Below are 24,937 nucleotides of genomic sequence, written 5' to 3' on the forward strand. Positions count from 1 at the left end.
AATCCCAAGAGAAGCTGTTACAGAGCATTATTGAATGCTTTTTCCATAGCCATGGAAACAAAACAACACTAGCACTAGCATTCAAACAAAAACTTGTAACAAAATGAGTAGTGTTAGCTTTATTCGACTCCATGCATAGAACAACATAACACCGAGAAACTATAAGAATTTACAGTTGTGGATGATGAGGGCATCAACATCTCACTCACTTATGGCGCTGCTTGTTTCAACAAATGATGCTTGGTGGTTCAGAAGCCAGCAAGACCAGCAAATCTACCGTGCCATGGATATCTAGAATATTAAACTCGTACCCGTTTGACGTCACTTTCAGGGACACTTGCATCACTCCCATTACCCCGGACTGGAACTGAAGTTTGCCCTTGGAGCTGCAAAAGCAAATGCATATGGACTTTCCATGACAAAAATGAGAGAGAGAGAGAGAGAGAGAGAGAGAGAGAAAGAAGGTGCCCATTTCTTACCTTCTCAGGAGAAAGGTATCAATTAAGGTGGTGAAACATTCTTGCGAACAAAAATATTTGTAAACTTTTGAAAAGAGTTTTGCTGTTAAAATATTCTCAAAACTACTGCAGGAAGTAACCAACTTCGATATTAAAATTTACTGGAACAAAATCTTACATTTTCACCAGGAACAACTGCATATCGCTCTGATGGTGAGACCCAGGTTTTGCCTATCCAAGGAAACATTCAAAAGAAGATCCAAAAATTAAGAAAAAGATTGTTCAGATACTAGTCAAAAAAGAGAAGTATTTAGGTGAATAAGGCACCTGATGATGGATCAAATTTGGAGGATTCTATCTGTTGCCCACTAGATCCATCAACACTCAAAGCCTCTATGATCTTCGGAATGTTCCTGTAGGATTACATGAGACAAACATCATCAATTTCAGAATTTGGTACAGAGCTGTGAAGAACTTTTAAGTAGACATGGTTTTTCAGTTCCACAAACAGACAAGTAATAAAACCACAGCTGGCAGTAGGATGAAGAAATCTAATCGAATTTAAATGAACCCGGCTTTCTGAAGTCACTTATTTTAGATTCATGATTACTAACTGAAAGAGTTCTCAAAGCAATGAAGCTCTTCAAACAGGGTGAAAGTCTACCAGACTTTTCGCAGGATTCTATATTCACAAGCAAGGACCAAAAGAGAAACCTAAGTTTTCATAGTCATCAGGTCACTACTAAAAAAGGTTTACTTGTTTGATTAATGCAGTCAATTCTTAATAGGAATCATCTCTGCAGTAGAGTAAGCACTATAAAGTTGAGACACACCATATCATAGACAGTACATGATATTTCAATCACTGGAGATTTGGTTAACATAATAATATTACTAGGATTTAAAAAGGGTTGGTGAGATATCCTGGGTTGATTTTGAATGTTTTCCTTGTCAAGTATAACATTGCATCCAATGTAAATAGACATGGTTTTGATGTAAGCATAAAAAACATATCAATAAAATCTTTTTATTCAAAAATCATGCATGGTATCAAAGCAGGTCTAGCAACACCTGTAAGTAGTCTTCCATAGCCTTTCAGCTCCCAGCAGGCACCATAGAGCCACTCATCTAGTTAAAACCCTTCCTTCACCATTAGAATATTATTAATTAAGATTTTGTAATATTTTCCTTTTTAGGTGATTTAGTTGGTTATTAGGTTTTAGTATCTGCCATTAGAATATTATTAATTAGCAGAAGTTGCGGAATTATTTTTATTTACATTTTCTCTTTTGAAAACTTTGTATTTTCCATTTAAAGATAGCTCATTGTATGAAGAAAAAAACTTTTGTATTATCATGTATCTTATATCTATACTGCACTCACATGATTTATAAACTAATTAGACAATATTGCATATCATTCCCTGGGAAATAAAATGACATTTTTATTCAAACTAATTTCACAAACATGATAACATGTAATTTTGTGCATCCTTACTAAGTCGTGGACTTACACTTTATCTTTTCCACTTGTAAAACATTTGTGTTTTATAGCTGTTGAATCTTTTGAAGATAAATATTGGGGACCCTGATAGGAGACCAGCTTTGGACCACCTTGCTAAGTTGATCTTTGAGGAGTTGGACCACTCTTAAGTGGAGAATTCTGGCATAATTTTGATGGGTTTTGTTTGGGAGCACTATAAGTTCTTGGGTAACCCTTTGATGGATGGGTAGATATACTTATCTGATTACCAACTTAAGATTTGGTCAAATAATTTAGTTGTGACTTGATGATCGATCCGAGACCAATACTTTCGATGATTATCTTTATGCTATGATGCTTTTGTAGTTGCTCTGGTATTGTTGTTCTTATGGTTATAATAATAGTTATCTTAATGTATTAGAAAAGTCTTCCGATGTACGCTCTCTGATGAGGGCTCAAAATCCTTGGTCTTATTCCTTTGAGCAATTTGACGGGGAGGCATACCGAGAGATAATTACTAGTTAATTATTTACTGGGGCATTATAGTTGGTGTTTATTTCATAGTCTATTTAAACCTATTTTTGTATTGTTGTTTAGCAACTTTTGGATGAATAAACAATGATTTAACGTTTCTTCTCTCGTTTGTCTTCTTCCTCTTCTTTGTGCTTTCTCTTCTCTTTCTCTCTCTTTCCTGTTTCTTCCCCCTTCCATTTTATTCTTAATTTCTATTGTTGTGCAGCATCAAATTTTGTATCAAAGCAAACTTCGGTCCTTTGAATATGTTGTGCTGCTGCCGTTAATACAAGAACAGTTTTGTCGTGTCCTTGCTTTCAAACACTAGCACCACCGAAACCCAGTGTCTCGGCCGGTCCCAAACAACCCATATCAATATTCTCTTTTGCCACTATCCAATGTCTAAAAACCCAACCCGTAACCACCACACAAATCCAATCCACCACCCAATAAAAAAAATAAAAAAAATAAAAAAATAAAAAGAAGAAATTGACTGAAATCCATTGCTACAGTCTCCTCCCATCCAAGCCAACCCCACCCACGCCGGAACCCACCACATCACCCAACTGCCGCTGTCACCGAAACCCGATCCGAAGTCCCAACATTTTGACAAACCCATGCCGGTATCAAGTGCTCCTACCTACCCACTGGTTGCTGCAGCTAGTACAGGTTTCGCACCAAACGCCTCTTCCTCTGACTTCGTGTGATACCAATGGATTTCGTTTGATGATTCCCACACTGCTGTCCCTTTTTAATCGCCACCATCAATTGTGTAGGGGGCCTAGTGGGCTTCTTCCAAGATATATCTCTTCAGCTCATCGTTGTTCGGTATACATATCTAGTCTTCATTCATCAAAAGATTGTCTTTTGTTATCCAGTAGTGGAGTGTTTTTCCTTTACTAGCCCTTTCCTTGAGCTCTACAAACTTTGGATCTTTCTCTAGCGCCTTTGATTCTGTCCACAGTTAGCCGTTGGACTACTAGAGTTGCAATGAATGCCGGCTCCACACTAGGCATTATCTCGAGGCTAAGCCTTTCCATTTCTTGGACTATTCGCAATAAGATAGGCACAATTGCTGACACCTAGCCTTGTGATTTCCAACTCAGTGCGTCCACGACCACATTGATCTTACCATGATGGTAATTGATATCGCAATCGTAATTCTTTATGAGCTCAAGTCACCTATGATGTCTCATATTCACCTCCTTCTAGGTGAAGTATTTCAAACTCTTGTGACCAGTGAAGATCTCGCACTTCTCCCTGTAGAAATAGTGTCTCACTATCTTCAGGGCATAAACCACTGCTGCCAACTCCAAGCCGTGGGTAGGGTAATTTTTCTTATAGTCCTTTAGTTGGTGTGAGGTGTACACCACAATTTTTCCCTCCTGCATCAGCACGCATCCTAAACCCTGCTTGGAAGAAATGTTGTCCACCACAAACCCTCCCGACTCCGTAGGAAGATTAAGGACAAAGATGACCCACTTCATTCAATGCTCCAAGACCTCATACGCCTCTAAGGTTCCAAAGCTCTATTTCAATGAGGTTGTCAAGTTATATGGTGTTCCCAAGACCATAGTGTCTAATAGGGACGTTAGGGTTATGAACCATTTTTGTAAAACCCTATGGCACAAAGTTCGTACGAAGCTTTAATTCTCGACTGCCTACCATCCTCAATCAAATGGCCAAGCTCAATCCTAGTCTAGGAAACCTTCTACGATGTCTGATGGGCGACCACAACAGGAATTGGGATTTGACTCTCCCTACAACGCAATTTGCATACAATAGTTCCGTCCATAGGTCCATCAGCATGAGTCCCTTCAAAGTTGTACATGGTCATAAGCCTAGGAAACCTTTAGACCTTCTCCTGATGTCATGCTAGGGCTTCTAAGTCAGCCAAAGCATTTGCACGACATGTTCACGACTTGCATAATGAAATCCGTAAATGAATTCAAACTAGTAATGCCGAATATAAACCTCAAACTAATTCACATAGGCATCACACTGAATTTAGCATAGGATTTTATGTCATGGTCCGGATCAAACCAAAACAGTTCCACACCTGGATCCATTTGAAAATTGCAAGCTTGTAATGCCAGGCCTTTCAAAGTAAAGGAACTAGTTGCTTATATAGGCCAGCTAGTTATCCTAGATAACCCTTTCAAGGACCCTTTTTATCTGACCCCAACAACAATCCTATACCTGATACCATTCAGCTATCCCCTCCACCAGTACATAAAGAATATATTGATGCTATTTGGATGAGCAGGTTTTTTAACCAAGGATGGAGAAGTTTAGCGCTTCCTAGTTCGTTGGGGGGGTTAATCAGATTCAAACTTCAAATGGATCAATAGGGACAAGTCACAGCAGCTTGATCCTGATCTATTGGTGTACTACCGGAGCGGCCAAGAGCCACACTCAACAACGTCAAGTTTTCTCAGCCCAAGAGAGTTGATGTGAACATTAGAAACATCCACCAATCACACGTGTGTATCGACACCAACATCAGAGGATGGCCCAGCCTATGACTGGCTGGGTGATTGAGCTGAAGATTTTATTGTTTTGCATTTTTTTATTGTTATGTTATTTATTTACCAGACTATGGGTTATGTAATTTTTAGTGGGCTGTCAGCCCAAGTGTGACTAGGGGTAGGGTTTATTTCCCAGTCTATTCTCCTTTTTTTCTTCTTCCTCTTCTTCCTTCTCACTTGCTCTTCTCTTTCTTCTCTCTCCTTTCCCGTTTCTTCTTCTCCATTCTATTTTATTCTTATCCTTTTTCACCTTATCATTTCCAAGAGAAATATTCCTCTATTTCGTCCTTACAAAAAAATAAATACCATTTTAGGAACTTATTTTTTTGTCCAAAATTTTTCTTTTTTTTTTGTTAAGTAATATTGTATATATCAAAAAAAGTGCAATGCGCTTCGAGGTACACAAGAAAGTATACATAGGTAGCCCAACTTAAAACCCAAATACAAAACCCAAAAAGACCCAACCCAAAAAACCCAACAAGTAGCCACAGCCAATTGGTAAAACCAAAGAGAAAGACCCAAAGACTAAAGCCCACACTAACCCAAACCCAGCCCTAAAAACCCAAAGCTCCTACTCTGGAAGAAAGGAAAATGCATTTTTGGTCCCAACACAACCCCGCCGACGCTAGCACCTCTCCAGAGAAAGTCTCCCTCTAGCCTCATAATTGATGGAGCATTCTAAATTTTTAAGTTCCCTCTTCCCTTTTACCTTTGGGGTATAGGGCTCCTGCTCCTCTTCAATATTCATAAAAAGATTCAAACTCTTCACCTCCTTCACCACAAGACAATCCCATAATGGAGGCGAATTTCACCGCCTCTTGCACCACCTCCGAATAGTTCTCCACCCCCTTCTCCGCAGTTTCCGCCACAACCTCGGCAAGCAGCTCCTTGTTCTTTTGCAATTGCTTAGCAACCTTTTCCTTCACCCTCCGGGAATACTCCAATTGAGACTTGGAGACAGAGGAATAAATGGAAGCACGACCCTCCGTCATGCGAGGAAAAGGTTAGCTAAGACTCCTTTCCAACTAAGCCGCCCCATAGGAATGGGAAGTATTCGAGAGAGTAGAGCAAACCATCGGCATAGAGGGAGAAGCAGAACTCGACCCTATAAACCCCAAACAGATTAACCCATTCGCCGGAGCAAGGTTCTCATCAGCCTTAACCGAAGAAACCTTACCGTCCTTCACCATAGACTGAGAAGGAGAAGCAGCTCTCGGACCAAAAAAACCCCGTCTGATCAAACCTTTCAACGGAGAAGGGATCTGAGAAGTCTTATCATGAGCTTCGACAGTGGCCTGAGAAGAATCCGCCACCTCATAAAGGGAACCATCCCTTTCCTTCCACAGAGGACTCGCCGGGGAGGCATAATCCCCCAACAGAGAATCAGGAATACCCACCGGAAACTGCCGAACCTGAGAAGGTACCGGTAACACACCAGTTTCCGACTAGGAACCCAAATCAGTAAAACTCACCGATTTCGACACAGCCTGCAGACCTAAAGGAGACCTAGCCGGCGTCTCCACATCTGTTTCAGAGGCCAAAGGAAGCACCGGAGGAAACACCGAAGTCAGTGCAAGAACTGAATCAGGCACCAAAAGAGATGATTTTGAGGAGAAGCCCAAACCCGGTTCCGAACCAGATTCAAACCCGGATCCAAATCCAGAACCAAATCTAGATCCGAACCCAAATCTGAAACCCAATCCAAAACCGGATCCAACAATTGACCCGAACCAGCCTCAAGGACAGACCCGAATTCTCGACCAAAGGCATTTTTTGCTAGGCCCAAAGAACCAAACCTTTTCCTTCGGCGATTGGCCTTCAAGGCTAATCCAACTAGGACCCGATCCAATTTAGTATGAACATGCCCTAGATTCCTCCTTAACTCAATAATACCGAAATTACCCTTCCTCTTCTTTGAACAGAAAGAAGCATCAGCCGCCGCCTGAGACCAAGGAGTAGTCTCCAATGCAGGGCAATCCACAGCAGATCACAGCTCACCATCAAAACCGATCTCAAAACAAGACGACACCGAAAACAAATCGAGAAAGCTAGAAGAAATAACCTTCACTCCAGCAACTTTCGCTTCAACGACAAAGGCAGATCGAAGGACATCCACGAACGATCTCCCAGAATTAACATCCGAAGGAGCATCCAATAGACTCCCCGCCATAGATGGAACCCCAAGATCCACCAACCCAGTCTTCTTAATCTGACCCGCCAACAGTCGCCAACCCCTCCCATAACGACCCTTCGGAAGCCAAATGATTCCCTTGCGACCACCCTCAACAAAAACCGACACCTCCAAAAACCTACCAGCCTTATTACCTTCCCTGTGGGCCATTGTAACCGTTTCTCCCTCACGGTAAGATTTGGCGATTTCTTCCTTCACCTGAGACTAAATCACCGCCTCCACCGTATCCACCAACCATGATGAACATAGGTTGCTCGCGAAAATATACCCAACAAAGCCTTTTCCCCTTTATTGCAAACGAAGGTTAGGACACCCATCCTTTGCCGAAAGGCAGAAGGTTTTAGCTTCAAAAGATAAGCTGCGTTCCATGGAAAACTTGCTGGACCCTAGCGCGCAATGCCTATTGCGCCACCGCTAGGGCAAAGAAGACGGGAAAATATGTAGAAAAAAATTCACCAACTCCGACACTCTTAGATGTGAATTTTGATTATTCTTAACGTATGTGAATTTTGCAACTTGCAGATAGTAAAGATCACAAAAGGTGTAACCATTTCACCACCATACGCATTGAAGACATTCTGGGGATCATTTTTTTTTTTTTTTTTGCCCAAAATTAAAGAAATTATTACTTAGCAAACCTGTCTAAAAACAAGAAAGAATCCAAATCATGTTCTGCCCTTGTGCATAGCTTACAAAGTAATGATACCATTTCTAGCAAAAGAGCAAATAGTAACAATCATAATGCATGCACATCCAGACATCAATCCAGATCTAAATGGTATTACCAGTCAACTGTCTCCCCATGCCCAAGCTGTCCATTGGTACCTCTTCCCCAAGAAAATACATTTTGTCTTTCAGAAACAGCAAGTGTGTGCCTCCATCCGCAAGAGATTTGAATTGCTTTCTGCCAAGTGCCAAATAAAATATGCACACATAATTGAAAAGTAAATCTAAGAAAATAGAATAATAATTGACAAAGGGACCGCAGGGAGGAAATATCAATGCCATGGCCTATCATAAACAATTTTGGGAGCTATAGTAATAAGAGCGTGCCTGCTCATGAGGAAATTTAACTTGTACAGGAGAGCAATGATCAACATTGTCGCCAACGCCAACCTGTCCAAACTGTATATAGAAGAGATAAAGGTATAAAATCAACCAAAAGGTTTTAACGAAAGTAAATTAGCTAATGCAGATGAAGTGAAAATATATTGAATTAAGCAGGGCATAAGTTTAAAGAAGTTTGACAAATAAGACAGTTATCAAGCTTCCATGACAAATGCATTGGGTGACAATACTGTAACCATGTCAAACAAACATAAGACTACCCAAAAATATTGACCACCAACACTCTAAATGGTAGAAATATTCATGGACTACCCAAAATATTGACCTTTTCTTCTCTCCATTACATTTTTTGGGCCCACATTTTACTAAGCTATTAAATATTCATGAATAAGGGCACTTTACAAAATATTTCAGACCCAAAAACTAAGGAAATAGATTGCTAACCTTATTCCAACCCCAGCCGTAAAGTTTTCCATCAGATGTAAGTGCCATAGTATGCCTCCAACCACCTGATATCTGAAAAGGCAACAATCAAAGAAAATTTCAAACAAAATGGATTTAAAAGCACAACAATTAAGTGTTGGGGAGATAAACTGATTGGGAGTTTTTACAAAGTGTACATTAATATACATATTTGAACATCACTCTAGTCTAAAAGCCTAAGCTAATGAGCTTGGGTCCATTTAGGTATATTAAGTACTCTTTTTTTTTTATACTTTCTCAATGTGGGACTTAACACTCAGAAGTACACTCACAACAATCTCTTCCTCACTTGTGACTTGTGAGTTTCTCCACATTGACCCAACTCCCCCTCGCTTGTGAGTCTTTTTACATTTTCAAAAGTGTCCCACATCAAGAGTTGCCCTTAGGACCACAAAGCGCAACTTCCAAACCAGAGGCGTCCAGACACTCATCTATGGCTCTAATATGAAAGAGGATTCTATTGAATTGTACAACTTAATACGTAGAGGACACCTTGACTTCTTAACCCTAACCCTAAAGATAGATTATGTCTATAGAACTTTTATTGATATCAATATTATATAAGTTTTTGCCAAGGCAATGGAGGCCACAAAACAACCTGAATCTCATAACTAGAATTTCAACCTAAGAAAGTTGTAGGATATCAAAATTCATTTCTAAACATAATTAAGACACCATTACCAGCACAATTGGTATAAGAGATCACCTGAGAGATATGATTGTCACACAAGGCCTCTAGCTTGTGGGGAACAAGGTGATCTTCAAAATCCCCATGTCCTAGTTGACCATATTTGCTCCATCCATAAGTGTATAATGCACCAGAAGACGAAACAGATATTGTATGTCGCCATCCACAAGCTACCATAACCATCTTCTCACCCTATAAATTTATTTAACAACAAATTATTCTTAAAAACAAATCTGAAAGATGAATGAAAATAAGGATTGGGAGAAAAGGAATAGTACTAATGAGAATGAGATTTTGTTTAAAAATACTGAGTATTTCATGAGAAGACTTCAAATTTGAAAACAAGAGTTTCGTCTGAAGTATAACCTCTCAGGTGATAAAAGGATAAGACCAGATACAGGCTTCTTTGCAGTTCGTGCAACATACAAAATCATATCTTATTATGGATAGGAAGAAAAATGATCGAATTAGGACACTGCAACCATATAAACAGTCTATATCTATGGAAAAGGCAGTGCACTGCATCTGCAGAAGAGTTCACAAGTACAGTTTACAATTTGATATAGCTCAGCCCGTACAGACCCTCCGTTCAAAGTGTGGCTTCTGATCCAAGCATGAAACACTGCACTACCAGTAACTTCTCATAATCATCTTGGTCACAGAGCCTCCGTTCAAAGTGTGGCTTCTGATCCAAGCATGAAACACTGCACTACCAGTAACTTCTCATAATCATCTTGGTCACAGAGCTGCTAACCAGAAAATAGGGTGCAGTTTCTGGTTTCTAGCAGCAGCAAGGAAAACTGACCGGTAGACCATGTGTCTCATTCAGCAATAAATCACTGTATGGGCTGCAATGACCAAGATTTTAAAGCAGGTACCACTCAATTCCCACAACATGCCTATAACTCGATTGATTTAATACAAGCTTGCAAAATATTAGCCAAGCCTTTTAAACAGGTACAAGAACTAGTTTTGCATTTAGAGACAATTAGATGAGAAACTTTACTTGAGCATTCAGTCAAGATTTCTAATTTAATAGAACTTTATCTTGTTCTTGATTAGATGTTTAAAAAATTAATAATTAATGTGTAGTGTAACTATTTTAAATTATTTGGATCCAAAACAATTGATATAATAGTGAAGTTTCTTTCATTTTCTGGAAAACAAATGCATTCAACTTCATGAAATCTGATTATTTCAGATATAGGGTGCACAAGATACCAAAAAAAAAACAAAAACTCCAAAGCCTACCAGAAACCCTACACAGGAAGCCAATGGAGCACCATGAAACACCATAGTAAAATGACTCATAATTTAAGGAGAAAATGACAAAAAGCTAGCAAATTAGTAATTCAACTCTACCCCCAAGCCCTAACATCCTCAGATATATTCTCTCTTTCCACAAAGACAGCAAGGGTGCAAATCAAATTTACTGCAGAACCTGCCCCAAAAGGGATCAAGCTTTCATCCACCTCTCATCTATGACAGGTCGAAGTGTTGGACCAAACACCAGTATAGAAAGGGTGATATAGCCCGAATGGACAGGTAACAGACTGAGTCATTCTCTAACTCGAAGAGAACGCATTTCTGTGTGATCATCCAACTGCATGCTCTGAAGTATTCTACGATCAACCATATCCAGTAATCTTGGTGAAACCCAACCCAAAAAAAGGGAAAAAAAATCCACCTTCTAAAGAACGGGATATATCCAAATGAAATTTGCTACTAATACTTCCTCCTGATGACGCATGAAACGAAACAAGCTCCGACTGTAAAGACTCCATACTGACCTCACAGCCATCTTCATCCCCACGACTGGCACCAACCTAGGACTACTAAGATGCCCAACAGTCTGTTCAAGACTCCATTTCCCAATCTAATATTTTTATGAAACAAGGACAACCAGAACCAAACTTTCACATTCTCCCTCATCTACTAAGATGCCCTCATTTTTGCATTGTAATGTTATTTAACATGATGAGATGATCAATAAATAGGGGGTAGCTTATTTCTCAGAACTTTTATAGTTTGCTAAGAAGGTCCGGGGTGCCTCGAACGACCCTACCACAATGACCATCACCATATATCACTTATCATCAACCATAAAGACCCAGCTGCTTTGCCCATCCAGCGTCCCATTACTCGATCCCAAACCCAGGCCATAACAACTTCGGGCTTGTGGTCTGTTGACTGCAACTTTTGCCTGAGAAAAGTGAATGGAATGAGTCACCAAAGAGTGGATCTCAAGAAATGGGAGAGAGAAACTTCTTTGGTGTTGATTTAAGGGTCTGGAAGGAGGTGAAGAGGAGGATATGTTGAAGATCTTTTATTTGCGCCTGGGCATGGTAGTCTATATGGCTCTTTGTCCTTCTACACCCTTTTAAAAATTCCAATTTAGGCTTGTGTTATGGGTATTTTCAAATGTTTGAAGAGATCAAGAGGTCCATTTAGAATTTTTAGGAGCGGGGGAGCAGTTGGGGGGGGGGGGGTCTCAAATTTTTAAGGAGGTAGGAGGGTTTTTCCAAAGGCCCCTTGCTCCCTCCACCACTGCCTTTGTGACAGCTGAAATGTACTCAAAACCCATGCCAAATGTCATTGCAAAACCCTAGTACCACTGTCCATGACACCCCACTTTCAAATCAGAACCAGCTTGAATAATATATCAGAAGACCACAGTCATAATCAGTAGCCCTTAAAAATGCATCCCACTTATTCCTATCAACAAAATAGATAGCTGCAAAATTCTTCTGAAACTCCTTACATTCATGAATCAATCCTATCACTTCCTATCAGAGCCACAGACAAAGATCTAATATTCTTCTCTTCACAACCAGAATCTTAAGTCCAACAAACTGTACATATAAGGAACTATTCTGCAAGTACTCCTACAACTTAGATGATCATTTAAACTGTGAAATAGAAATTAGTAATACCATATTTTGTACATACATTAACAGCAGAAACATTCTCAGGAACCAAGCGATCATTTCTGTCACCTAAGCCCAAGTTTCCATAACGGCCCCAGCCCCATCCATATAGCTCCCCATCTTCTGCAACAGCTGCAGTATGTTCAGCGCCAGCAGCAACCATTTTGATAGAGACTCCCTAACAAAAGATGAATGAAATTTAGATGCATAAATCCTTTCATGAAAGAGTATGTATGAGAACCTGAATGAAAAATTAGGTTCGTGTATTTCGTAAGTTGCTTTTGTGTTTGATACTCGCTATGTAACAAAAAATAATTATAATATTTGGTAATTCTTCGTCTTGATAAATTCATTAGTTACTGCTTTTTCTCTCTGATAAAAATATATTGAACTATCAGTAAATATAATTATAATGCTACCGATTATTACAATACAGCAATAAAAAACTATGGATACACAAGGAACCAAGCATATATGATTCTGATGCTTGACGGTAAGATTTCAGTTCCATTAGAGTCCTCTCTATAGGTTTTCTCTTTTTCTATGACGCCTTTTATGGGACCAGCAATGCAATTCACCAAATGATGAACCTAATCCAAGGTATTGAGCTATAATGCAATCAAACCTGACAAACAAAATGTGGAATTCAAATCACATCAATCTCTACTGAAGGTTATAACTAATTTATTTATTTGCTATTTTATTTTACAATTATTTCTTCAAATAAGAGAAAATGGGAATAGTCTCATCCGATTTTGAAAAATATCATCTCATATTTATCTAAAGAAATGCTAGGCTTACAAACAAATTTTACAAAAAAAAAAAAAAAAAACTTTTACAACATGATGTGGCACAACATGATTGAAAAAGAGATAAAATCAACTTTTGAGAAACCCAATCATATTGTGCCACATCATGTTGTAAAAGTTTTTTTGTAAAATTTGTTTGTAAGCATAGTATTTTTCATTTATTTATTGCCGTTTCTGTCTTGAACATTCATTAATTTGATTAGAGAAATATAATGATCTCTCATTTCTCAGATGATTTTTCTTTCCTAATAAGTAATTATCTCTCAATGCTTGTCCTTAAACATATGTGTACAAAACGATCTATCTAAAGGGAAATAACATACTGCTAAAAGGATCACATTGGCGATTTGTTCCCTTTTGATCCTAAACCTTTCCAATTAAAAACCTCCTATATTTCTGTACTCAGATGTCTTCTGTTCATTTCCCTCCGCCCTACAACACCCCACCCCCCAAATAAAAAATTAAAAAAAAAAAAAAGAAAAAAAGAAAGAAAGAAAAGATGTCTTAGGGATTTATGGAAGTGCCTACAAGGGATATCCATCTTTCTTACTTAGAAACATTATGGCATGTAAATATCAGAAGTCAGAATTTAAGAGTAAACCACTTACACTATATTGAAAACTAATGACGATATATAATGATTTATCAGCGAGAATCAAAATAATAAAAAGTGAGGAAGGTGGTATAAAGCATCAAATGAATGTCTATTGAAAATAAACAAATGACTCAAAGTACCTGAAATGCTTGAATTTTCTGCGGGACAAGAGAGTCCTCTGTGGTGCCTAGACCAAGTTGACCATTTTGGTTCCGTCCCCAACTTCATTAAAATACAAACAGATAACTCAATAGTAAAGCATTTTCCTAAGAATAAGGATTGATATGAAAAAGCAATAAATCACAACTGGAAGCAAGATCGCAAAGAAAACAAGCAACCACATTAGACACATTATAGATATCAATTGGAATGGTAGCATAATAAATGCTCAACATAGGTCCGTTCAATATTAATTTGGTGCAGAAACATTGAATTTAGTTCGAACGTTCCAACTAAATATAAAGTTTGATACAAAGCATTGTGTTCATGAATGTTTATGAATACGTACTTCATGTCTCTTTTTCCCCTTCCTACTGGTGTTGCAAATCACATAGAGAAGCTCCATCGAGACTTTTTATGGAGTGGGATAGGTGAAGATTTCAAATTTCACCTAGTTGACAGGTCCAAGGTTTGCTCTCCGATGTTTGAGGGAAGGTTAGGAGTTTATAACTTGAGGATATTCGATCGTGCTCTTTTAGAGAAATGCCTATGACGCTACGTGCATGAGAGAGGGGCATGGAGGAGATTTGTTGTGGTTGCTAAATATGGTGGTTCGTGTGGTGGGTGGTGTTCTATTGAACCCCTTAGGCCATTTGGAGTGGGGTTATGAAAAAACATTAGAAGAGAATGGAAGATGTTTTCTAGTTATACCATATTTAAGCTCAGAGAAGACTCCAAGATTTGATTCTGGCATGATGTATGGTGTGGAGAGAAGGCACTTAAGGAAGTTTTCCAGATTTATTGTCACTTGTTTCAAGGATGCTTCAGTAGCAATTCATTTGGAGCTTTCTAGTGGTTCACCTTAATGGAACGTAAGCTTCATTAAAGCGGCTCACAACTAGAAGGTGGATATCTTTGCATCTTTCTTCAATTTGTTGTATTTCTATAAAGTGAGACGGGAAAGTGAAGACAAGCTTTAGTGGCTCCCATGAAAAAATGAGTGTTCGTTGTCAACTCCTTCTACAGTGTCCTTATCTCTACTGATGTGCCATTTTCCCTGGAAGAGTATTTGGCGAACCAAAATTCCTTTGAGAATGGCTTTTTTCGCTCGGTCGGCGGCTCTAGGGAATGCTTTTTTTGCTTTTTGCTTGATCCTTAAAAGTCCTTGTGGTCAATAGATGTTGTATGTGCAAGAGGAATAGGGAGTCTATGGACCATCTTCTACTCCATTGCGAGGTTACTTGTGCCATATGGAATGCTTTTTTAAGTCGCTTTGGGTTGTCCTAGGTTATGCCTAGCTGAGAAGTTGACTTGTTCGCTTGCTGGGGGACAAGTGGTAGTACTCAGAGTGTTGTAGTGTGGAAGATTGTTCCTTCTTTGGTGCTTTTTGGAGGGAAAGGAATTATCGAATCTTTTAAGGACTGCGAGAGGACGTTGGAGGAGCTTTAAGTCCTTTTTATTTTATTCTCTTTCGGAGAAAGGTGGAGAGGTTGGATTCATCATTGTGTCTCTACTGCACAATTTTCAATGCTCATTAATGGAACACCGGTAGATTTTTTTGGTAGTTCTCAGGGAGTGAGATAAGGGGATCCTTTGTCCCCTCTTTTATTCGTGTTGGTGATGGAGGCATTTAGTAGGATGATGAAGGCAATGGCGGAGAGAGAGCTTATGGCTGGTTTCTCGGTGGGTTCGCGGCTTGATGAGGTAATGGAAGTGTCACATTTACTATTTGCCGATGATACTATTATCTTTTGCAAGCCAAAGGTGGAATAACTTCGGAACTTGAGATGTTTGTTGTTGTGTTTTGAAGCAGTTTTGGGGCTGAAAATAAATTTGTCAAAGTCTGTGATTGCTCCTATAGGTGAGGTGGAAGATGTAGAAGGATTGGCAAGTATACTTGGGTGTAGAGTGGATTCGATGCCATTTATATATTTGGGGCTGCCTTTGGGGGCTCATAATAAGGACCCCTCTATATGGAATAAGGTCATAAAGAAGATGGAGATGAAATTGGCAGAGTGGACGCGTATGTATTTATCCAAGGGGGGGAGACTAACGTTGATCAAGAGTACGCTATCTAGCATACCCACATACTACTTATTGTTGTTTCAAATTTCAGTGACTGTGGCGAAGTGGATTGAAAAAATACAAAGAGATTTTCTGTGGGGAGGTGACAGTGACGAGTTCAAGTTCCACTTGGTAAACTGGTCCAAAATTTGCATGCCTATGGAGGCGAGGGGATTAGGGGTAACGAATTTGATACAATTTAATCGAGCTTTATTGGGCAAATGGTTGTGGAGGTTTGCACATGAAAGAGATGCGTGGTAGAGGAAATTAGTGGAGACTAAATATGAGTGATGAGGGGTGATTGGTGTACCAAGGAGGTAGGAGGGTCGTATGGGGTGGGACTGGAAAAGTATCCGAAGGGGGTGGTATGAGTTTAAGCAACATGTGCGCTTCGAGGTAGGAACCGGGTCTCGTGTTTTGTTTTGGCAGGATGTGTGGTGTGGGGAGGTATCACTGCAGAATTTGTTTCCCGCCTTGTTTAATATTGCATGTGGAAAGGAGGCATGGGTAGACGAAAATATGGAGATGGTAAATGGTGCTATTTATTGGAATGTAAGGTTTATTCGACCTGTTCATGATTGGGAACTGGAGGAGGTATCGAGATTTTTTGAAATGTTGTATTCCCAACATGTAAGGCATGGTGGGGTAGATAAAATTAGTTGGATTCCTTCGAAGAGGAAATTTTTTGAGGTGAAGTCTTTCTACAAGGTGAAGATCAACTCAGCCCCGGCGGATGGTCCATGGAAGCTTATTTGGAAGAATAAAGCTCCTCCGCGAGTGGCTTTTTTCGTATGGACGGCGGGTATGGGAAAAATTTTAACATTGGACAACCTACGAAAGAAGAACGTCATTGTGACGGAATGGTGTTGTATGTGAAAGAAGAGTGGCGAATCTATTGATCACCTTTTAGTGCATTGTGAAGCTGTTGTAGAGGTATCGAATATGATTCTCCAACTATTTGGTATAATGTGGGTGATGCCGGGGAGTTTGAAGGATGCTTGGGAAGTTGTAGAGGGCAAAGGGAAAAGCGGACAGTCATGCACCTTTGGAGGATGGCCCATTTGTGTATAATGTGGTCCTTACGGAGAGAAAGGAATGTGCGGAGCTTTAAGGATCGCGAAATGGGAACTATAGAATTAAAGAAAAGGGTGCTTCAAACACTTTTCTCTTGGAGGGTTTTGGGGTATTCTTCGCAAGCTTCAACGCTTCCGGAATTTATAGACTTAAGTGCGTCCTTTTCAGTTTAAAGCTCATGTAGTGGGCTCTTTTGTATACTTCTTGTGTACATGGGTTGCGCCCTTTGCGCTTTTAATACATTGACTTTTACTTATCAAAAAAAAAGATATTATATATGTTGTCCATTTCCTGATAAAAGGTTACATATCATTACAAATATAAGGTTTGGTGGTGTTAGTTTATCTTATTAACTCAAATGATAAAATCTTAACAATAATTAGGTAACAAATGATAGTATCAAAATCTTAAAAAATAAAAAATTAAAAAAAATTAAAAAAAAAATAAAAAAAAACAATGATAATATTTAGTTTATACAAGGAATGAATGGGTTAATTGAACAACTCGTTAACAAGCTCGAGTTCGTTTGAAAAATAAATGAACTAAGCTTGAATAGATTATCTGTTAAATTATCACTTGTCCCAAAAGCTTAAGCTGATAAAAAAGGTAGATTTAATCATTTAATCATTAGTTTAACACTCCCCCTCAAGTATGAGCTCAAACTCCCTTTTAATAGGTGAGGCCCAACACGTGGAACATTTAATTTAAATGGGGGGTGAATTGACGGAGTCAAGGTTCGATCCCAGAATCTTTGGTTCTGATACCATGTAAAACTACCACTTGTCCCAAAAACTTAAGCAGATAGAAAGAGGTAAATTTAATCACTTAATCATTAGTTTAACATTATCTAACTCGATAATAAGCTCGAGCTCGGCTTGTGTTTCGAAACAAATTAAATAAACCAAACTTGAACATTCAATACTCGGCTACAACTCTATATGCAAGTGTACCTTTTGAATTGTAAGGAACTATTGCTAACAAACTTTTTCAGTCCCTTTCAGTTAGTAGAGTTTTCTCTGTATTTTTCTTCCATTAAAATGTGAGGGGAACAAGGGAGGGTGGCCAAAGAGGAATTGTGAAGCAACCACCTTCGATTGGACCATTACTCTAGTAATACTAAATTCACTTAAATTGTACTCATTCATCAAATTATAAAATTAGGGCTGAGAGAGAGAGAGATTAGGGAAGACTACTAACCTCTGCACCTCGCCTTCCATAGTCACTGCCAAGCAATGGCTGTCCCCACAAGCAATTTGCTTTATTCTTAGACCATTTAATGCTTTGATTGGCTGAGGAGTGAACAAGTCACTAGAGTTGCCATGGCCCAACCGCCCAAAGTCACCCCTGGAAAATAGGTAAAAGCACAAGATGTGTACAAGCTACATGAAACCTAGAAAATCCAACAAAATTAATATATCTATATTTATTAAACAAAAAAAAAAAAAAAAAAGCCATATTACATGAGGATCTGACATGAATAGAAAATTAATAAAATTCTGTCAATGAGATTAAACAATATAATCCATCATCCCATGCTGCTTATACAACTGATTACATATGGCAATCTGCAGGAAACTGATCAGCCAGGCCCTACATCTCATCTCATGAAAGTTCCTCTCATCCAATGAAGGAAATCTTCTTGAATTTTCCTCAAGCCAACAAATTTCTCCATAACTCCTTTTTTTTTTTTTAAATAATAATCTAATGATTGTACTATTATTTACCATATGATCAACAACTTTCCTTCATGCAGGATCAAATGAACGAGAACAACCATTGAACTTAGTATTAACTAAGTTCTATATTTAAATTGCAAAGAGAAAAAAAAAAGCATTAGCTAACTTCTAAACCAAGTTGACTATCTAAACATATTAACAATGCATCAATGTGGCAAAGAAGACATCCCTTGGTAAAATACCTACAATGAAATTTCAAGATACTAAATTAAAAGATGATAACAGACCATCCCCAACTATACACTTCAAGACGTGACTGAGAATATGCAATCGTATGATCAGCTCCAGAAGTAACAGATACTATTTCATGGTCATCCAATGCACTCAATTGAATAGGCAAAAGTCGATCTTCAGCATCCCCATGGCCTAACTGTCCATCCTCTCCTCGTCCCCAAGAACAAACAATGTTTCCAGCTGTAAAATATTAACCAAATCCCAACAAAGCAAATTCATTAAAGTTAAAACAGAGGTAGGAGAATGAAGCTGAAGATATTCCAAAAGACAATTACCAACTGAATATGCACAAGACGAACTAGAGGCAACCAAAGATCCATCCATTTAACTTTTTTTATAAGTAAATGAATCTCATAAAAAGGCACAAAAGGGTGCAACCTAAGTATGCGGGGAGTATAGAAGAGAAACACTAATCATAAAGCAGAAGAGAAACACTGATCAAGAAACTCTGAGAAATTAGAAAAATGAGAACAATTGCAAGCAGTCATCCAAACATAAAGAGTTTGAATACAATGTTTTTAACTCTATTACCGCCCTCACTATCTTCGAAGATTCGAGCATTGCCTTCTCTACAAATACACAACATGAAGCACAGAGGAATAAACTGACCACTCACAATCGAATAAAGCAAGATACTCAAAGTGGAAACTATGGGCATAAAAGTCATTCACAAAAACAACAATCAAAACAAGTTTTAAAATAAACAGAACAATGTGGGCTTCTCAATATATTTCATTATTCAATACTTCAAGAAATCAAGTAATTGTCACAGAAACAACAATCAAGACAAGTTTTAAAATAAACAGAACGATGTGGGCTTCTCAATATATTTCATTATTCAATACTTCAAGCAGAATCAAGTAATTGTCCCTTCCAAACTCTATCATCGCAGAAGAGAAATATTTACCAGAATAAACTGCTTGGCACAGTAATAGTATTTTTTTCCCCCTTTTCCAAAGTTATGCTTCTTATAACTGGGAAAGCAAATTTGAATAGCAAAGGTCCTAATAAAGGTTCTTGGGAATGCTCTTCCACTTAATTTGATGCTTTTGACAGGGATAAATACTGTTTACTAGTGCCAAGCTCTTGAACGTAGCTATCCTGATTGCTTCTTTAAGAAAGGCAACCTGACACCAATCAGATATTATATTCAAAGATTAAGGGTAGCTGAAAAGCACAGTGTCAAGGTGAAATGGCATCAACACCCAGGCTGAATTGAGCACCCCACTGAAAGGAATTAAGTTCATTGTTTTTGATATAATTTGGTTTACACAGTAACAGTGTTGAAATCCTTAATTCATCAAATAGAATAGGCAGTGCTTTTAGCTCTAATTTTAAAGTTTAAATCCTTGAGATGCTAAACAGGATGGAATTGAGTTCTTTAATTTCAAGTGACAACCAAACCTACCCGAGATCAGTTTTTTGTTATTTGATTGCCACATTCTGATGCATATCAGTGTGGCATTAGTTGTTGGAAAGAAAAATCTATCCTTACCTATGCCTAAATCGCCCTATTTAGCTGCAGATCAGCAATAACAGCTCCAGAGAAAAATGAAACAACCGATCTTAGATAAGAAATTAAAATCCCAGAAACCAACAGTGATGGACTTCACATTTCGCTGAGGCGCAAGGAGTTCATGACCAGCAAAATTCATATCAGATTGCTAGGAAACCGTAGATTTTTATTTTCTTAATAAGCTGTATCAGCATATTTGGATTCTTTTTCCCTAATATACAAGATTTTCTTACCTAAATAAGTCATGAGTTATTCTATAACTTCAGTGAAGATGCCATGCCGTATGGAAATTTAGCGAAGAAGAAACAAAATTTTGCCTAAGGTAATTGAAGGTTGATCCCCTCAAAGTGATCAATCGGAGGTTTGATTTCCTGTATTTTTCTTATTTTTCCTTGTTTTCCCTTAAGCCCATTCACCCAAAAAAAATAAATAAATAAATAAAACAACAACAACAACCAAGTAGCTCTATGCTTGAATGTCGGGTGTAGTGACATTGTGAGATGTTTCAATGCAGCGTGAAGGTCTGCAGAGGTTTACGGTTGTGTGAGTGGTGCTGAGTGCCAGCCGTGAGAGGTGTGGCAGCGTAGGGACATGTTGTGTAATACCCAAGAAGACAATTAAAAAGGTTTATTACAATTAAATTAAGTAAATAAAACAATTAAAATTAATGATAAAAGAACACTAGAAAAGTTTTAGTAAAAGTCCATTTTTCAGTCTCCAGTTCAAACTGGGAAGTTTCCAGTTCGAATGGGCCATTGAAATGCACAGTAAAAAGCTTTCCAGAATGTCCTGTCCTCAGTGCATTCGAAGTCTGTTCAAACATAGTGTTCCAAAATGCTCCATTGCAAATGCATTCCAAGTTCATTCAAAAAGGAGTGTTTGAGAGGAGCTCCGTTCTAAGTCCGTTCGAATGCACCCCATCCTAACCTGTTCTAACTGAAGTTCAAACTGAAAACCAAAAATTCAGCTTTATCACATGTTTTAAGGGTCAGTTCGAATGGAAGACCACAAATAATACTATAAGTAGCTGAAATACAAATTGGGAGCTCATTTTCTCCCAATTCTCTCCCTCTTTCATGCCACTCACTTGCTTTAGCTTGCCTAGGATTTGTTAAGTTGAGGGACTGATCCAAGGAGGTTTCCAATGTCAATTCTAACACTGGAAACGCAATTCTCAGCATTAGAACATCGATTCTACTGATCAATTTGAGATAAATTCGTAAACCCTAGTTTTCTTAAAGTTAAACTACATAAGAAATGTGAAGCCTAATCTTGAGACTTTCCTTAGGGTTATTGTTTATTTGAGGGTTTTAAGTTTGGGTAAAGCATAGGGTAGGAGTTTCAAGGACCAAAACTTCAATTTCAACGTTTGCTCAAGGTATGGAGCTAAGCTAAACCCTAAATGTTTGTAAGCATTATAAATTGGGGGTTTTTAGTTGTAAACCTTAGAATTCCTCTATGGGTTGAATTAAATGGTTAATGGGTTGTTAAAATAACCCTTAGTGTGCTTAGGGGTTTGTATGGGACTTAGGGCTTAAGGGATTTGAGCACTATGGGTTTGTCTAAAAGTAAAAGATGTGAATCGAGTACTAATTGTGCCATGCAATGTGATGTTGCAGTTGTACGTAGCAAGGGCTTGAGTTGGGGATCCTTCTCGAGCAATACCTAGGATATGCAAGTATATTACTTAGTGAGGAAAAGAACAGTTTTTAATTGTTTTTAAAACGTGAAAATATATATATATATATATATATATATGTGTGTGTGTGTGTGTGTGTGTGTGTATGTGTTTATAAGTAATAAAGATTTAATTAAAAAGAATAAGGTACCCCTAAGTACACAGGTAGTATACACAGGAAACACCTACAAAAACCCAAATAAAACAGCAGAAACCACAAAACCTGAAAAGCCTTCAAAGCCAACAAGCACACCAACTTAAAACCCATAAAACATCAAAAGCCCTCTGACACATAACCAACAGAAAGCACTCAATGCTAAAGCACATGAGCCTTGCCTTTCTCACGCCTAGAGGACAGGCCTGCAGTGTCATAGTTAATGGAGCATTTTAAGTTCATCAGCTCCCTTCTACCTCTAGTCACAGAACGTGCACCCTTTACCTCCCTAAAGATGATCCTCTTCAATTTATTCCATTCTTACTATAACATAGTTGAAGAAATTAATGGAAGAGTCCATTGAATGATCCAACGACTGAGCCCTAGACTGTCAAGGGGTGGGAGTGAGTTTTGGGTCGGTTGAACATCGAGTTTCACCAGAATTACGATCACGAGGAGAGCAGAAATACATAGTTTCACGTGTAAAAGTGGAGTTCTCACGTTAGGATGGTCGAGATCCCTCTGGCTGGGTATCACGAGCAGACACTTATTTATTTATTTTGATAAGTCAAGAGCATAACATTATTTTCAATCTCAAAGGAAAGGCATTAGAATGGTTTGGTTAGTTGGTAGTGTGACATAGACAGCCAACCTAGAAGGAATTTGTGAAAAGGCTCCTTGTTCAATTTGGTCCTTCAACAAATAAATATATAGATAGCAAGCAAGCAAAAATCCAGCAGACATCAACAGTTGAGAAATACATAAATCGTTTAGAGCAGTTAGCTTATCAAACTCATAATTGGTCCAAATTACAGTTAGTGAAGAAAACGGAGCAATATTGAAAATTTCTCTTGTTTCTCTTCTTTTGCACACATCATGAGACATTACCCTTAATAAGGACATGGTGGCTGCAATGGGATCAAGGACGGGATTGGAGACAGGTTTCATTAATACTCAACCTTGAAGGCAAAGTTGTTTTTAAGGGTGGGGGAATATTAGGAAACCCTAGATTTTATTTCCTTGATAAGTTGTATCAGAATATTTTGATTCTATTTCTCTAATAGGTTATTCCCCAGTAAGCTAAACCCTAGATTTATTACCAAAATAAATCCTGCTTTATTCTATAAATTCAATGTAGATGCCGTATGGCAATTCAGTGAAGGAGAAACAGAATTTTGCCTAAGGCAATTGGAGGTTGATCCTCTCAAATTTATCAATTGGAGGTTCGATCTCCTTGAAGCGATCCATCTATCCTCTTTTTTTTATTTTCTAAATTTTCAATCGATATCACAGATCCAAAGTTCACCTAAATAACTAGTGAGGAAGTTGGAATATAAAATGAAAATAGCACACAAAATAGTAATTCCAATTTCATCACGAAACCAAGCACCAATCTATTAAATATAGGGATAGGGCCAAATCCAAGCAGGTTCAGACCATGATTACTAAGAAGCCTCGTCAAGATACCAAGTAAACTACTAATCTAAGAGAATGCCAAGAGTACTTAGATGCTGATATCATATATAACAGTCAGTGATCAGTCACATGAACATTGGCGATCCTGATGGTTACTCTTCCCTGACTTTTGCTTCAAATAGACCAAATGGTAATGTAGTCTATAAGAAAATGTATTTGATCAGTAAAACAAATTATCCACGTTTGTCAACTAACCAAGGCAATATTTGTAAATGCTACCACAAATGCTAGTCTATGACCTTGCTTTGTAACTCTACCATGCGTTGACCAATATGGTAGTCCCTACACCATCTCAATGTTCCAAGAATTTTGAGAGTTAAGCAGTGACTATATCACACTATGCTAATCAAAAAGTGGAAGAATTCTAAAATCCAAACTGAGAAAAGGAAACAAATTAACGCAAGAAGTAGAATAATAGTTAATCATAGTGCTTAGTGACCAAGATCTAGACTATAAGAATATAGAAAGAGTTGAAAGTCGTTTCCAGACTGACTTTTTATGTACGGAGACAAGAACCCAAAATGAGCAGCTCAATGTAAAATGTGAACCGACAGCAAAAACAACATTATGTTGAATGAAAAGATATGCCCAAATGGTGCCAGAAAAAGATTACTAGAACTTTGAATCACAGATTAACTTCAACCCACTTTCCTGTGATTTCTCAGCACGCTAGAAAGAGTGACAACAAACTTAAAAGAAAAGAAAGAATGTGAAAAGGGGGAAGGGGGGGTGGGGTTTAGGGGAAGTAAGAAGCTTACAGAGAAGAGCAACAGAGTGACTGGCACCAGCGGAGATGAGAAGAACCCGACGAACAGGACCGGCAACCTCACTGGCTCCCTCCTCTGCCATTTCCTATGTTCCCAATACGCTTTCTTCAATCTTCCCCTCAAAAAGACGAGAGAAACGTGAGAAAAAGAAACTGACTGAGATATTCAGAGAATATTATTATATGTCTGTGGTTGTGTAGATAGTGAAAATATATAGTGGATGCTACTAGTAAATAAAATAAATGGAAATCCCAACGGGTTTGGGTTGGGTCAAAGAGAGAAAGAGAGGGGTGCGTTTTCAATGACGGAGATAGCTGGACATGTGCGTACAAAAGAA

General features: G+C 38.4%; 1 protein-coding gene across 1 annotated transcript; it reads right to left on the bottom strand.

The window, feature by feature from the left end:
• On the bottom strand, nucleotides 1-24,937 carry LOC132166568 (ultraviolet-B receptor UVR8). The gene is made up of 12 exons (XM_059577411.1): nucleotides 24,592-24,937; nucleotides 19,003-19,189; nucleotides 18,237-18,383; nucleotides 13,883-13,964; nucleotides 12,361-12,516; nucleotides 9,430-9,603; nucleotides 8,685-8,756; nucleotides 8,226-8,297; nucleotides 7,958-8,076; nucleotides 786-871; nucleotides 637-689; nucleotides 1-386 (listed from the first exon to the last, which is right to left on the bottom strand). Exons 1-12 carry the CDS (start codon nucleotides 24,680-24,682, stop codon nucleotides 300-302), a joined length of 1,326 nt encoding a protein of 441 aa, XP_059433394.1. The 5' UTR covers nucleotides 24,683-24,937; the 3' UTR covers nucleotides 1-299.

This window comes from Corylus avellana, chromosome ca11 (genome assembly GCF_901000735.1).
Source record: "Corylus avellana chromosome ca11, CavTom2PMs-1.0".
NCBI classification, from domain to species: Eukaryota; Viridiplantae; Streptophyta; class Magnoliopsida; order Fagales; family Betulaceae; genus Corylus; species Corylus avellana.

What these genes read in the sequence shown, in the direction of transcription:
- LOC132166568 (XM_059577411.1), bottom strand. Translation starts at nt 24,682, where the DNA reads ATGGCAGAGGAGGGAGCCAGTGAGGTTGCCGGTCCTGTTCGTCGGGTT. An exon ending in ACGGCTGGGGTTGGAATAAG is followed by an intron (nt 8,298 to 8,684) that starts GTTAGCAATCTA and finishes TTCTATATACAG; the next exon opens with TTTGGACAGGTTGGCGTTGG. An exon ending in CAAATTTGATCCATCATCAG is followed by an intron (nt 690 to 785) that starts GTGCCTTATTCA and finishes TTCCTTGGATAG; the next exon opens with GCAAAACCTGGGTCTCACCA.